We start from the raw sequence: 16,555 nt of genomic DNA on the forward strand, positions 1-16,555 counted from the left end.
ATAATAAAGCCTCTACAACATTTTATATGGGGATTTCCTAACTGCCCAAATATGAGGTAAACCTCAGCACCCATAGCTGTCTTTCCACAGCAATTTGGAGGCACAATTAATTTGTTTAAGGACAAGGCAATTCAATTCAGAAATAAAATCCAAGTGTCCTCAGTCTCAGGTTGTTTTAGCCTACACCACACTTCCTATCCATGAAATAAATTATTGCTTCAAAATAACAGAACGAAACCCTCTGGACTAAGTAGCTATTTACATGCAGAGATCTATTTCAGAAACAAAAATGCAGAATTCATCTTCAAATTGCAGAGGAATCTCGAGTATAATGACTTCAAACAGGAGAAGAAATCTTGTGACAGCTTCCTGAGCAGCTCTGAAAAGCAATCAAACACCACCCGCCTCAACACAAAATGCCAGCTCTTGTATGAAGGACAGAGCTGAATTAAGGACTTGATTTCCCTTGCAGCATCAGGTCAGAATTTGAGTTTTGCTGCTAAACTGACTGCAGGGCACAAAATCCTTTGAAGGGTCACTTGAACTTGCTGTGTCCCACGAGGAAAGGGACACATCTGCCATGCTATTAGGAGTGAAGCTTTACCTGTACTTCTACCAGCCCTAATCACAACCTGCTGCTGAGAGGACCTGCTCTCCCACTCATCCCAGCCATGCATTCCCACCACTCTTTGCATTAGATTACCTGTGCAGCTGCAGAGCGGACTGAAAGCTAATTAATTTGTATTGCAGATCTGTTTTTCAACCAGAGCAGCCAGCTGATCCAACTCACTGCACGGTCACCCCTGGATGCAATGCTGAAGGGGCAAGGTAAACATGGCTGTAGTGGGAAGGACCCGCTCGGTGGCAGCTTGCGGTTACACAGGATCAAATGCGTCATGAAACCGATCCCTGAACCCCATCAAAATTTGCTTAGTGGGATTTCAAATGCTCACACTGCTGAGCAAGTGCTGTGCTGTTCTAGTGGTTTGGCAGGGTGAGATAGGATTTAGCAGAGTACAGGGAACTTGACCCAGAGCTACCGTGAAGCCACTGGTCTTGGTGCTAGTAGTGCAAGCCATTCAGCTGGCTATTATCAAAACAGAGACACATTACTCTTGTACCTTGCTTCCTGTGAGTTGTGCAAGATGAGGTTTCAGTTCTTCTCCAATTACTGAATAAATTGCCACTAGGCAAAATACGCTAGCTTTACGGACACTGCTCTCCGTATTATCATAACCCTAGGAAACAAGAAAAAAAAAAAGGTCAGAAGTCAAACAGCACTCGCCAACATCCTTCCAGAGCAATATACTAAAGAGCTGATGAACATTTTGCAAGTGTGGCTGACCCAACGGATCAATAGAAAGGCCCTGCTTAACCTAACAGTTTGCAACCTGAATACTCAAAGAGCAAGAGAATATGATCATCCAGTACATCCTATTTGTTCCTTATATTATTAGTTATAACCATCACGTTGTAAGTTATTAACATCTTGTTATTTATAGCATTAAGCAACAACACACAGTTTCCCAACATGAGCTTAGGACTCTATCAAATATACACATTCCTGTGTCCAGTTCAGATGACTATATGCTATCCTGGATGGTCAGGACTTCTTGGACGGGAGCCCTCATGCTCCCAGCTTGCCTTCAGAAAAGTCTTTCCTGACCCAAATCTAACCAAAGGAAACCAATTCTGCTCCTGAGAGCGAAGTTACAAACGGACATGAATTTTGCAGCAAAATGGCCTAACGGTTATATCACTTAGGACATGAAAGCCAGAATCCTGTTTTGTGAACGGATATTCTACCAAAATATCTATTTGGACAGAATAGCTCTATCCAGGCATTAGAAACTGCAAAAAATCAGTCATCATGGATGTTTTCCAACTCTTTAAAAACACTGGGCTTAAATACTGTGTATAACAGTGCTACACACGTGCTAGTCCATTAGATGAACTGCCTCTGTAACCTAGAGCTTTTTGATTACTTATCAGGTAGGAAATACCACAGAAAAGAACATGTTGAAAGACCCCCGTAGGTGTGTCGGATCTCTGGCAGCTTCAAGGAGAGCTCAAACTAGCCAACAGGTCACTCAGCAGCTGGTGACACCAGTCCTGTACTCAGGCAGTGATTCATCACTAAGCAGCCATCCCATGAGAAACACAGACATCACTTCAGCCTGCGGGACACTGGCTCCTCCGGATGCAGGGTGACCTCTGCCGGGAAAGCCCGGAGGAGGGATGCGACATGGCTGGGGCTGCCAGGCTGCCCGCTAGCAGGGCTGATGCTCTAGCTGCAGGGCCAAAATACAGTCTGAAACGACAGCTTGCAATCCCAAAGAGCACTGAACTAGAAAAGCAGGAGACCTAGGTGAGCTCAGAGAAACATCAAGCTATTGAGGACCGAGGTGGAAAAAAGGCTGAGCCCACGCCCACAACAGAGGAACACCCACAGAGACACAACCCACTGCTAGGAGGACAGTTGGGATGCAGGACTCTCTCTGGGGGTCCCAATCCAAAGGCTCTTGAACTTAGATGCCTCTGCTTGACCTCAAGTTTCCCTATGGACCTGGTATTTTGCTTATGTGTGCATCCCAAATTGCTCCTGTGGGGGCAGGCAGATCCGTGTGGTGTTGAGGCCTGAGAGGGCTGTGTCCCGGCGGGCGCTGGGCTGGTAGAGCCTGCCCAGTATGTGCCAGCGGGACCATCACCCCACCTCTCCATCTGCCAACTTGCTTGCAAGGCAGCAGCTGCTTCTTCTCCTGGCATTTAATAACACAGCACAATGGTTAGAGCATTTGCTCAGGAGATGACACTGGCTCAAAGCTCTCTTCAGCCTGAGGGTATCGAGATGCAGTGCATGGGAGAGTGCCTCACAGCCCAGCTCTATCCCCCTGGCTCCAAGGGAGCCAAGGCTCCACATCGGGACCAGGGCAAGCACCACGACTTTTCCCCAGCCAAGCCCTGTTCTTGCATGACCCCCCCCATCTGCTCATGGGGGGTCATGGGGATCCCGCTCCGTGCTGCTGAGCTACACACTTGTGCTCATGCTGCTGCTGTCCGACGCTCCTCGCCTCTTCTCCACTCTGCCGATACCCTTGGCATAGTAAACAAGCACACAGGTGATTCCCTCTGCACACAGTCCTTCAGCCAGGATTCCAAAATACTTCCCAAACATCAGGAGTAGATTCCTTTGACCACTGAGTTTCTAAGGTGAGGAAATATCACTGGCAGCTCCAAGATGAAAAATAGCAAACTAAGCTCCAAAACAAGATCTGTTTTAAGACATGGAAGCAATTTAATAAAACAAATATAACTGCACTTTTAAAGGCATGCTGCTCCCAAACTTTTCCAGTGCATTGAAGCCCCACTGTTCAGATTGCTCAGGGAATTTCTGACTTTGCTCTTGTCCTTCCAACTTTTTACGCTCACAATGAGGAGGCTTCTTTATCCCAGTTCTCCACAGAAGTCTTACCCACCCAGACATGTCTCCCCTTCAACATTGACTGATTTGTTCCTGTTGCAACCCCTCCCCAGTAAACACACACACACATTCTCTCTCCTCCCTCGCTGCTACCTCCCCTTATTTCCTTCTTGCTTGCAGCCTCATCCCAGCCGCTGGCACTGCCAGCTGCTTGTGCAGGGGAACAGGAGACAACACCTCTACAGCCAGTGCTGAAAGCTAAATTCACAATGTAAGACCAAGCCTTAGCACTGGCAAAAACACAGCTCCCCACCCAGCCTGACAGGGTTATGAAAGAGGCTGAATGAAGTCAGCAAGTAGTTCGGTCCTTATTTCAGAGAGGAAAGAGGAACGGACTAGCCTGCCTGCTAGGATTCAAATTCAAGTGCAGAGTACAATCAAAGCGCAGAACAGCTCAGCAGAATTAAAGCAGACTACGAGATGTATTGCTTGGGATGTACTGAGACAGCGTAAGATGTGGCTAACTCCTACTCTCAAATTTATCACATGGCTGCTACCGGCTTATTTAGGAGTCAGACCAAGGCATCTAATCATGGAATAAACACATAGGAATCTGAGTTTTCTTTTAACATTAAAAACATCAAAAGCTCAAATACAAAAACTTAGAGGGATTAAAACCATAATTTAGCAAAATCTGGCCCCAGAGAGTCCATTGTTCTCTCCTAGGTCACAGACCTCACAAATTACTCAATGGTGGTGTGTGCTCAGGAGCATTTGTGACATGGAATTCTGTACCTGTAACAAGCCAGGAATGATATCTGGAAGGAGCTGATGCAACGATTCCTTGGAAATCCTCTCAATGACTTTCGTCTGCATTTTGATGGCAGCTAAGTTAATTGGATAATCTGCAGTCTGAATGATGGGGCAAAGCACCTTGATGCATTGCTCGGGGTGGATAGAACTCGCCAGGGTGGAAGCAGCTTCTTCAGCCGCTCTGACGACCTGGAATGAAAGCGAAGCAAAACCTTATGTTAATGAGGTCACACATCACAGCCAAAACCACCAGTGTGTACTAGGAATGACTGCCAGAAAATGCTTGGGGATGTTCATTAGAAGGCTCTATCGAGAGGCGATTGACTCCAAGAATTCACATCCTTCACCTCCAGTGACATCTTTATTCCAGCTAGTGGTAAGAAGTCCATCCTGCCTGATCTAACTGTGTCAAAGTTGTGGCTAGTTTGAAAGAGTCATCTGTCACTCAAGATAGATAGGCACCCCCATCCTAGAAGCAGCGAGATGACGATATTTCTCCAGCCACTGTCAAAGAACCTAAACCCACCAGCTTAGACTTAATACAAAATTTATCTCCTTAAACATTATAATCATAGAATCATAGAATATCAGGTTGGAAGGGACCTCAAGGATCATCTGGTCCAACCTTTCTTGGCAAAAGCACGGTCCAGACAAGATGGCCCAGCACCCTGTCCAGCCGAATCTTAGAAGTGTCCAATGTTGGGGAAAATGAATGACACCGTTGTACCTTTTAGTAAGCATCTCACCTGCTGAGTGCTTGGGTGCCCAAGCTGAGACACTCATGCCTACACAGATGCGTCCTGCCATTTCCCAGCTAAACTATGCTGTAATCAAACCCAGGCTACAGACCCAAACAGGCTTTAGGGTGCCCCTGACCAGGCAGCTGTTCTCTCAGCACATCTAACCCATTAAGACAGCACTGGGATCACTATAAAACATGGGAGGAAGAACAAGTGGAAACAGTGGTAGCACGCACCTTTTGCAACTAGCCCATACTGTAAAGCAGTCACGCAAAACAAGGGAGATCCCAAATTCAATTCCACTCTTAGCCTGAGGGAAGGCAAATCCACAACTTTCACACTCTCCCCCAGCAGGTAGGACAGCTAGCTGAAAGAAGACAGACCCAATTGTGGTCTCTCCTCCCATGAGAGTTTATTCATTTTACATTCTGCAGTAATTGGATAAAGAAACAGGATGGAAAGGCAGGTTTTCTTTTTTCCAAGTGTCTGTGCTAATTGCCAGGCAACAAAATGAAGCTTCCCCGTGGCTGCACTCTTCCTGGCCACAAGTCACACACTCTTTGCTCCTTACGTTCTTGTTTCAGTACAAAAGATAGAGGATGTTTTTGCTTATCTTTTCTCACTCCGCTCTTCTCAGGGCTTACTTTTAAGGGAGGGTAAATCCTGAATGGACAGAGATGCCCCAGTGGACAGGCTTAAATCCAACACCTCAACTCTAAAAAGAAAGAAGCATTCACAAATCCTCATGCTTAGGATCTCCCAGCTAGCCCCAGGCAGTCCCTAACTCTGAGCCCAGGAGTACTAACACAGCCTTTGAAGGCACCCCCTCTTTCCTGATTGTGCAGGAAGCTTGGACGCCTAGCACCAGTTCTTTAACATATCCTAAGCTGAACTACTGGGGGTTGTCTGAAGTCGATACTTTGAAACCAGCACTAGGAAATCTGTCCCAGGCAATCCACAAGAAAACAAATAAATCAAACCTCAGATCTCCCATCACTTGGACTGAAGCCACAGCTGCTGAATTCTCCTCGTTCCCCTCTTCCACACACTGTCATGGTATCAAACTCTGGGATTTCTGTTTGACTGAGGCAACCCATGGACAGATGCGGCTCTATCGAAGCCTCAGAAGAAGGCAAGCTTTCATTATTTTTAAGTAACCACTGTGGATAATGCATGAACCAGGAGTATTTGGAAGTCTCTCTCAGTCATTACTAGGACAAGCATGTCTCTGGAAAATGTTTTGTAGTCCAGGCAGGGAAAGGTTTAATTGATTTTTAAGATAGCAGCAGTGAATAGTGACCAGAAGAGATCATCTCCATCTACAAAGCCTGTTTCACCCACAGTCTTTGTCCCAGGCAATCCACAAGAAAACAAATAAATCAAACCTCAGATCTCCCATCACTTGGACTGAAGCCACAGCTGCTGAATTCTCCTCGTTCCCCTCTTCCACACCCTGTCATGTGTGGGATTTCTGTTTGACTGAGGCAACCCATGGACAGATGCGGCTCTATCGAAGCCTCAGAAGAAGGCAAGCTTTCATTATTTTTAAGTAACCACTGTGGATAATGCATGAACCAGGAGTATTTGGAAGTCTCTCTCAGTCATTACTAGGACAAGCATGTCTCTGGAAAATGTTTTGTAGTCCAGGCAGGGAAAGGTTTAATTGATTTTTAAGATAGCAGCAGTGAATAGTGACCAGAAGAGATCATCTCCATCTACAAAGCCTGTTTCACCCACAGTCTTAGCATCACAGCCACACCACTATCATTAATCTTCCACTCATGCTGACAGCTACCTCCCTGAAACAGGAATGGCCACAAGATACTTGTACACCCAGGAAATAAAAAAACCTCATCCACTTGGCTCTCAGCATCCTCTAAAGCAAACCCAACAGTGAAAGTGATCTCAGGTACTTCACATAGTACAAATACTGTGTGCAGGCAAGGTACAGGCAAGATGGTAAAGCAGACCTGAGACCTTGATTGCTTCTGTATCAGCTGTCAAGCTGCTCCATCTACCTCAGGCCTTTCTCAGCAATTAATTATAATGTTAAAACATATTCAAAAAAGAACGGCAATCCACAATGTGGTGAGTATTCGAGAAATTTCATCCTGAAAGATCTGTGAATGAGTAACTAAGCAGAACAGAATGCTTGTTTTCCCCTCTTCCAGCAAGTTTTCCCTCTTCCAGCTATTTCTTTGCAAATTCCTCTTCAATTTCACACAAGAAGCATGAAAGTTAATATTTTTTCCATGTAAGCCAGTACTAGCTTAGAAGGAAGCACTATGTGATTTTGTTGGGAAAAGAGAGAAACACCTGAGTACTTAAGGGAAACCGAATGCCATGCTTTGGTACCACGGCACTGAATTGAGTGGGTGAAGTCAGGAGCTCCCAGCAGGTCTCCTTTAAAGGAATTCACTTCTTGGCACTGCAGCTTTTGATGCTGGCTTTCCCAGTGCTGAAATACTGCTACCATCAAGCTTTCCACAAACAATGCAGTGGACTTAAAGAGCCCAGATATCTTGTAATCAACAACATTCACGAGCAAGTCTACAACATTCGCTACCTAAAAAAATTAACTATAACTATTTGGACACAGGCTGCTTGGGATTTTGCTTTACTAAAGTATTTGGAGTTGTTGCAAATGTTTTCACAGACACTGAGAAAGAAAAGCTTGAATATATCACAACTTACAAAAGAATTTTTTTTTTTTAAGCTTAAATCCTCCTGGTATCCTACTTGATAAGAAAGTAACAATATTTTAGTAGGCATCTACAGTCAGACTCTGATCTCAAATACACTACTGTAAACTTTAAACAGTACTAGAGTAGGTAAAAAATTCAGTGAGGAATTCTATCTGCGTTTCAGCTCCACATCCTGTGTGCATAAAGTTTACCATGCACATTAAGTTGCAGGTATGAGGTAAGTGTATGAGACAAAACCTTTTTTTAAAAGCCTGTTACTAATTCCAAGCACAAGGGGTTAAAATACAGCTGAAATTTTTCACAAAACGAGCCAGGGTTCAAATAGCAAAGGTCACACGTATTTTGCACATCATAAGGTCAGCAAGAAAAGTTGTAAAGATGCAGGATTTATTTATGCCCCTGCAAGTCCTCCTTTCAGCAAAGCTGCCCATTTCTAGCAAGGATCTGGCCACATTGGCACAGCAGTTGGGTATTTCACATCACTTCTCCCTGAAGTGCCTTCCCTCTGAATACAGAAGGATGTATTACACATGTCCAGTAAGCTTCCTGCTGATACTAGCTTGTAAATGTGACAACACCAGGGAGACTTCCGAGAGCACATCTGGCAGACAGTGTCTGCATCTAAGCCACACTTTAGCAACCCCCTTAACCATGTTTAATAACATGCTGAAGTCTCACTGACATCAATGGGATTCAAGCGTGTGCTTACATGCTTGCTTGAATCAGAGCCTCTGCAGGTAACTAGCTCCTGGCTCCCTTGGAAAGGGCCAGCAGGGGACAGGGTGTAGGAAGAGGTAGGGCAATACCAGCTGAGAGTGAGCCAAAAAGACAAGCTCATCCCTGCCGGCACAGAAAGCTGAATGCCACCATTCTGCAATGCAAGTACCAGCCCTGTCCAAAGGGTCTTCCCCTCTGGCTGTGGCAGACTAAAACAAACATTCAGCTACTCAGACTGACTCTGCATCCCACAAGGGAAAGCACGTCTCTAAATGCTTAGCACAGTCAGAGTCCCGCTCACCTGGTAACGCCAGAGAAATCAGCAGCATTCCCACATAAAGGGAAGTGCATTATCAAAAGATACAAACTGCCAGGTCATTTGGCGAGAAGAACATGCAATTATAGCAGAGTTTAGCAAAGATATTTTGCCATGAGGCACAACACTGTCTTGCAAATTATACATACCATACAATATCCAAAAATCAAACATCTTTTTTAATCAGGGCTTTAACCTGACCAGCAGAGTGAAACAACCTTAAAAGGAATGGGAAAAATGAGCAAACAGCATCAAGCAACAGGTCTTCTTCCTCCCATCTTTGGAGGTAAGATCAACAGATACACACTGGGAAGTGACAGGAACGGCTCATACTAACAGCAGACACCAAAAGTAGTAGTGGCTATGAAATGCATCCTTTAAATCCGAGAGAAAGAAAGGGTGCTGTTCGCTACATGCTCAGACTGGGTAGCTCACTGTCACAGGAGGATTAAAAATTAGACAAGTTTACCGAAGAGAAAACAAAGGCCAAAATACAGAGAGGCAGGCAGAGCCATTAGCATGGGAAGGCTGTAAGTTTCAGACCACTGGAAGGAGGGAGGACATCCTCAGGGAAGCATCATTGTATGCTTGCTTCTTACTAGTCACTGTCAGGTAGGGTATCAAGTGAAGCAAACTTTTTGTCTGACCTAATATAATTATTCTCAGTGATCTCAGAAATATGAAGGAAAACTAGCAAAGTCATCAAATGATGATGGTACCTGGAAGAAGCAAGTTTAAAAGGGTGGCTATGAAGCAAGATGTGCAAGACTAGAGAGAGCCTGCAGTGTTTTTTTAAAACACAGACATTAAGCTCTGTGTAAGGTATGTCACAAATATGATTTTACCTCCCAGTAAAAGCTTAGAGCAAACCATGTCTTGAACTGGATAGTTCAATATCATTCACCACAGGGCAGGTAGCCCAGGAATGCAGATTTAAAAGATAGCACTTTGCCTTAAAGAAGCAGGTTTTTCTCCTTTCCAAATGCTTACCTTACACTCTACACGCTAGAGACTAGATTCAGCCTGACTTCTGCTGGCATAACATAAGCTGCGTTTGCTGGTGGGTTCCTTGAAAAACATCTGCAGCGCATTAAGACCTTTCCAGTGAGTCTCCCAAAAAGAGAGAAATGGTTAAAGTTCCACCCAGTTTGCTTTACGGAAGTATTCACATATTCATTCATATGTGCATATTCACATGCACGAAGCCAAAGAGGTGTAGCACACAGGTAGGCTGTTCACCTCTAACAATGTCTTCCTTAATGCTATAAAGGAGTAAGCTTCAAAGTAACAGGTTGGGCAGTCCCAGGAATATGTATGTGAAATGCTTTCTGATTTCAATGGAAGGGGATATTGCTGATGTGTGGTATTAGGAACAGTGTGATCAAGACAGCCACCTGTCACAGATCCCTTTTAATAGAAAAGCACATTGGCATCATTGACGTTCTACAAAATTTGCTGGACAAGCTTTGGATGATAATTCTCACTGGTTTACCTGGTTCACAATGCACATGGGATCCTGTTCGAATAAGACAGCCAGAACCAAGACTCCATCTCTTCTGCATAATTTCTTCTGCTCAGCTATTACTCTCAGTGCATTACAGATGTTCCTTGCTGCCTGGTGGCTGCAGCAAGCAGCTTTCTAAAGGGTTTTGATGGTTTCATTTCTGCTTTGAAGTGACACAAACTACTGACACATAAGGAAAGAAAAATCTATGTTCCGACTCACCTAAGGCAGAACATGCCAGTTTCATAGGCTACACAAGGCATGAGTGTAACATGCTGAGATCTCAGCAGAGCAGCACCTGTACACCTAGATAAGAGCTGTATGTAGGACCATAAGCTGGAGTACTTTGCCACGATTGCTAGTTGCACTGTCTCTGCAGAAACTCGTAGAGAATAAGGCAGTGTAGGTAAAACCCCACTGAAGACTTAAAGGCTTTGTACACGACTGTGAAACGCAGAGTGCCAATGAAGTTTATTGAGCAAGAGAACAAGGTTTTGCTTTCGGGCTTACAAGGCATGTGGCTATGTTTGAGCCAATTTTTGCCATCTAGAGGTGGATACTTAAAGCCTGCATAATCTAAGCTGGAGGGGATGGAGGTTTACCAATACCTAGCCAGGCAAACTCCCATCCCTGAAGGCTTTACAGTCTGATCCAGACAGGAACAAACAATTAAGAACTTGGTTTCAAAGCAGGAAGTGGACTCAGCAATGGGGAGTGCTAAGCAGATGAAAAAAACCCGTGATTTTTATAGGGGATTCAGAGGAGATGAAGTAGATTAGACTGCTTCTCCTGTGCACTAAATATTTCAAATACGTTGGGAATTAGAAAAGGCACAGAAACATATACTATGAAACATCAACAACTGCCAAGCTGCAGTGCTTGGCAGCTTCCAGCATGGACTATATATCAATTAACCTTTAAGACTATCATCATTTAGTGCTTTTCTTCTTTAGTAAGCTACATTTTGCAGAAACCTACACAGATCATACCATCAGAGGACAGCTGCAAGTCATCTTATAAAGGTCAGAGGCCAGTCTAAAAGCACCTCAGCAAGATAGTAACAATTATCTACAGTTAATGGATAGCTGTGATTTCTTTTTTTCCCCCACTGTCTTTTAGAGGTTTACAACAAAGAATGTTACATTCAATTATGCTTATGGACCTTCCAGATAATAAAAGACCAAAATTAGATATTTAAGACATAGCACAATATCCTTTCCTTACACACAGAAAATACTCATCCGCTAGGTCTATAGGCTTAAATGCAGAGAAAAACAGAGTGGCAGAGAGAAGCAAGGAATTAGGTATCCTATGATTTTCACTGGTAAAGATGTTTTGTAACCATTTCCCAAGGTAATGAACTATTTCTGGTTTAATATACTCAATAATAAGAACTTATACTCATTTTGCTGGTATGAATCTGAAACAATGTCATATCAATGGTATTGGGTCAGCAGGCAGCATCTCTCCTTAGTAACGGGTGAGTAACTACACTGGAACAAATGAGTTAATATTAACTAATCGGCAACAGAAAGATGGTTCTCTTCCAAATAACTCCAAACAAAGAGTGATAAAAATCAACAAGATTTAATACCGTCCACAACTTCAATTATGTTCTAATGCTCCAAAAGTAAGTGAAAGGCATTTACATGTCAACCCCCATAAATATTTACAGTTATGACTGAAGCAGGCTTGACTCTTCACATCACCCCATTAAATCAACAGCATTGAATAGTCTGTTATACTACAAACAGTATAAAAACAGGCTGAAGTTAAAAAATGCAAACTAAAGATGGATCCCCACCCAGAGTCTTCTAGTCTGTAGCCTAGGGTTACATGAATTTTGAACCCCCATTGAGGTCTATGCTTTGCTAACCTCCTGCATTTGCGCTCACAACAAGACGTGACTCAGCATCTAACTCCATGTTTTCTAACATCTAACATACCAAGTTTTCCTCTCCTGTGTCCCTGGGAAGAGCTGTGCTGCTCCGCTGATCCTAGACCTTGCCTTCAGCAACAGAAGGCAGAAGAGTTCTAGCCATGGCAAAGATTCAACTGTCTAAAGACTTCAGCTTGGACTTGGAAAAACAGCCAAGTATCCAGGCATCCCAAGATATCCAACTACACTAAAACTGCTTTGATACTTCCAATTACATAATCTGGAAGAAAACCACAGACCTTTTTGTTTCAGACTGAATCTTTAACTAGATATTGGCACTCAAATCGAGGAGGGGTGGTGGTATTTGCTAGGTGGTGAATATGTCAGTTATAATTTGTTATTTGATCCCTCCTGGTCATGGTGAACAGCAGCAATACTGCAATTTGGGAAGACAAACATTCTTTTTGATTTCCAAACAATTGCCTCTTAGTAAAATGACTTCTTGGAGATGGTACCCAAGACTAACAGTTCTGTACCATTCTCCCCTTCAAACTCTTTCCTTTTTCCTTGGTCACTTAAATTGATTCTCCATGGGCCATACATAATGGAAAATGGGAGCAATAACTTAGGGAAGTTAGCAGTCCCTCAGGTAAGTAAGAGTGAAACAGATACAGCTCGTTCAAAACAGTAATTTTCTGCTGACTTACACAGCCTGTTGTGTGCCAAAGAATCTCAAACCATAAACCAGGTTCACTCCTGTCTTCTACTACCAGGCAGAAGCAGCCCAGAAACATAACAAACCCTGGAGTGACATCCTATCAGAGCATTACTAGCACAAGGATTAACACTTTCCTAACCAAATTATATAGCAGCTTTCCTCAAAGTAGTTTTTGAGGAAAAGGATCTTTGAGGAAGATTTTATGTAGTTTAAGAACGGTACACCACTGCCCTTAGTATTGCTCTGATTTAGTGAAAAAGAAAACTGTAGAACAGACCGCTGAGATCTTCACTTTCCTTCTTCAGCTATTCTTTGAAAGTGCCCTTCAATCACAAATTGGTGAATATTCACTTAATCTCCTGCTCAGTGGGATCAAGCCAAAGGGCAGCTCCTCCACCCCTCCTGGAGGGAGCAGCGCTGCAAAGTCAGCAGTGAGAGCAAGCTGGAGGGCCACCATGGGATGGGAATTTGTGACCTTCTGGCCCAGGGCTATGAGTTTGACCAAGTGAGCCATGCCCAAATGGACTCTCAGTTAATTTTTCACAGACTTAACTGAATCAGCAAGCCCCAACTACAGGTAAAAATACCTAAAGCATATTCCCACGTATATCTTTAGCTTAGCTCATGTAGATACTCAAGTGCAGGTTGGGAAACCTTTCTTAACTTCATGAATGCTGATATTCTCAAACTACTGACATACAGATGATGCCTTTCATGGGCTGCATTATGGTTCCGAGAGCCCCATTTACACAGGGATAAGAAAAAACACATACATAGAATGAAAAATCCAGCACCAGTGCCAGCACTTAATACAGACGCACACACAACTGTTTAGCAACAGATAGCAAAACAGGAATATACCTGCAGCAGCCTGCTATGACAGCTGTCACCCAAAGGTCTCATATTTGCAACTGCTGCAATGATTTTTTTCTTTAATTATAAAGATGCTATGCAAAAGCATGCCTTTGATTCACAACGGTACATACAGCATAGCAGCTACTTGCTGATAGCAATACTTCTTTATAGAAGTGCCAGAACTCACATCTCTCCACATTCCTGGCTTGAGCTTTGCTCTCTCTGTAGCAAAGACTTATTCTTCTCTGCTTTTCCTCAGGAGGCACCTCATGCAAATCCTGAAGAACCTTTCCATACCACAAGCATGAAGAACACAGTGTGGGGAGTACAGAGGCATAAAGTGTCATGTTTTCAACATTGTGCTTATTTCTATAAAACCCACCAGCCCCAGGAGGACAGTGAGTTCTGAGGGGCATTAAAAACAATGCCAGAGACAATCTGGAAAGGTCCTGCTAGAAATGGCGGTTTTGGAGGACTCGCAGGGGAAAAAAAAAAATAAAAAAAAATACAAAGGGCACTGAGTCAAGGTGAGCTGGAAGTATGCAACCAGGAAAACTTGCCAATAAAAGGCACTCCTTCAGAACACAATGTTTTGTCTGACTGCTTTATCAGGAAATCAATTTACAACTGCTTCTTATTACTCTGAACTGAAAATGACAGGAGTGCAAAGGCTCTAAATCAAGAAGAAGGTAGGCAGAGTACGGCAGTCCTCATTCACTAAAGGATTAAACATTTTCTACTTTTGTGTTTTAGAGAAATCCAGCCTGTTAGTTTCTTTCCCTGAGGGTGTTTTTTGTTTTGTTGTTTTTATTTTTAAACAGTACAGTTTCTGCTACGCACAGCTAACAACCTTGTGCCAGTTACGCAATGCTCTGGAGCAGTCTGATCTATACAATGATCTTTTTCATGGCGAAAGCTCTCCAGATGGAGATGCCTAAAATTGCTATTTAGGACAAGCCTGTTGCAGAGGAGAATAAGTGTCTTAGATTTCAAAGCAAGGACTTTGGTAACAAAGCCATCACAGGCATATAGAGAAATTCACGTGGCACTTTCCAAGGTTTAGTTCGAACTTGCAACATGTGCAAGGTAGATTAAAAGATCCAGCTTGGAAGTCAATCTATAAAGATTGACTTTAAATGTAATTTCAATTGATCTACTTCAAATGTTATCACGTCACTTTATTTTTGTTTTACTCCAGAAGAAAACTTTCAGTTTTACATACAAGTTCTCTCACAAAAGGAAAATGCAATTCACCCTTCCCTTTTCTTCTTCCTCTGCCCCAGCTTCTTTTCAGCAGCATGGCCTCTTTGTCCATTTTCTCCTGTTACTCACCAGTTCCCAGTTCTCCATCATGGCCCAATTTCACCATTCAGTTTTCATACATAATTCTGCTTGAACATGGGCTTTGTGTTCCCCGGTACATTTCAGATGGAGGGAGCACAGTGCCCCCAGTGTGCTCTGCAAAACTATTAAACATGCACTTTTCTACTACAGTACTCATTCTCCCAGAATGAGCAAGGAAATCCTGGGAAGTTGATAAACAGTGGCCTGCAATTCCAGATAGGTCCAAATCCACTTAAGCAGCTCCGTCAGTCTCAACTCTTATTCCCCTCTGCTTCAGCACGTAAAAATCCTGTCTCTTCATACTTGGGAGACATAATATCAATTTGTTCCACTGTCAAGATGGGTCAACATGTTTGCCTGTTAAATTTCACTGTTCCTACATTTCTTCAGCAGGTCCATATTGCTTTCCCAGCAGCAACACTGAAAGGCTCACTCACCTCCTTGTGGGAATCCTTATGTGCTTCCAGCGTTTTCATGATGGTCAACTCTGCATAGTTCTTAAACCTTGCTGGCTGGTTCCGTAAGATCTCTCTCAGGACTCGCAGCGCCAGGGCTCTTATTGAATGCTGTGTCAAGAGAAATCCACATTAGAAAAAGTCACTTCTCAAAACTATAGTTTGAAGTAAATTTTCATAGCTCCCTATGCCACCAGAAATCTTATATCGCTCTACCAGCTCCAGTGGAGTGAGCAGTGTAATCAATATAACTAAAATTTAGAATTGGTCTCCTTGCTTGCTTCTGCACAAAAATTCACATGACTGTTGTCACAGATACAAGAAAGAATCAGAATGACTCTACTTTGTTAAATTCCATACTCTTTTGGCAATGAAGTATAAATGTGTACCCAAAGCAGCATGTCTGCATTACATGAATCTACAAAGAAGCTCAGATCATATTTGTTTTGCCCTTCCTCTTTTGCTTAGCTTTGCGGATATCAAACTGGGCTCCATCCATGCAACAAAGCTGTTTCTCATGTACTAATGCAGTAAAACCAACTCTCTTCCTGTAACTGCTATGGAAATTACTTTCAAGAACAGTCAGTCATTGTAGTCAACACTGACCTATGTGGTAATCCTTTATATCAAAAGATCATTAGCAGAAGGGATTTATAACACCTGCTTCAATTTCATAACTGTTATATTAAGGTTTTGGCCTGTGGCCACTCCAAATAGATTCTATTATTTCAGCAGAGGAATACTTACTTTACTCTATACTCAGCCTTTAAAGCATGTCCTTCACTATTCATCTGCAAAATTCATGCAGTAGCACAATTCACATGTACTTAGATAAAGCCACCGTATCTTCTGATACACGTGTGATGATGCTATGATTAAACATGTAGGACTAGAGCAGCTCATGCTTATACTACGAATGACAACTGAGAAAATGTCAGCCACCTACACTGCTTCAGAGTTAAAATTTGAGAGCGTGCCATATACTTTACAAGGACTATAAGAAATACAATGGATTTGAATCAGATGAAACAAAAAAACCCCCCCAAAATACCAGAAAACTGTGAGTGCTTTGGTGCTTTGAAGCCTAA

General features: G+C 43.1%; 1 protein-coding gene across 1 annotated transcript in view; it reads right to left on the reverse strand.

The window, feature by feature from the left end:
• The window catches only part of CLASP1 (cytoplasmic linker associated protein 1), a 186,045-nt gene that overhangs the window by 4,816 nt on the left and 164,674 nt on the right, over positions 1–16,555 (reverse strand). Inside the window, exons 35-37 of the mRNA XM_009274983.2 lie at positions 15,450–15,578; positions 4,217–4,423; positions 1,122–1,238 (exon numbers count right to left, since the gene is read on the reverse strand). Of these exons, the coding sequence (XP_009273258.1) occupies positions 1,122–1,238; positions 4,217–4,423; positions 15,450–15,578 (453 nt within the window). The remainder of the gene's footprint in view (positions 1–1,121; positions 1,239–4,216; positions 4,424–15,449; positions 15,579–16,555) is intronic.

This window comes from Aptenodytes forsteri, unplaced genomic scaffold, assembly GCF_000699145.1.
Source record: "Aptenodytes forsteri isolate BGI_AS27 unplaced genomic scaffold, ASM69914v1 Scaffold255, whole genome shotgun sequence".
In the NCBI taxonomy this organism is placed as follows: domain Eukaryota; kingdom Metazoa; phylum Chordata; class Aves; order Sphenisciformes; family Spheniscidae; genus Aptenodytes; species Aptenodytes forsteri.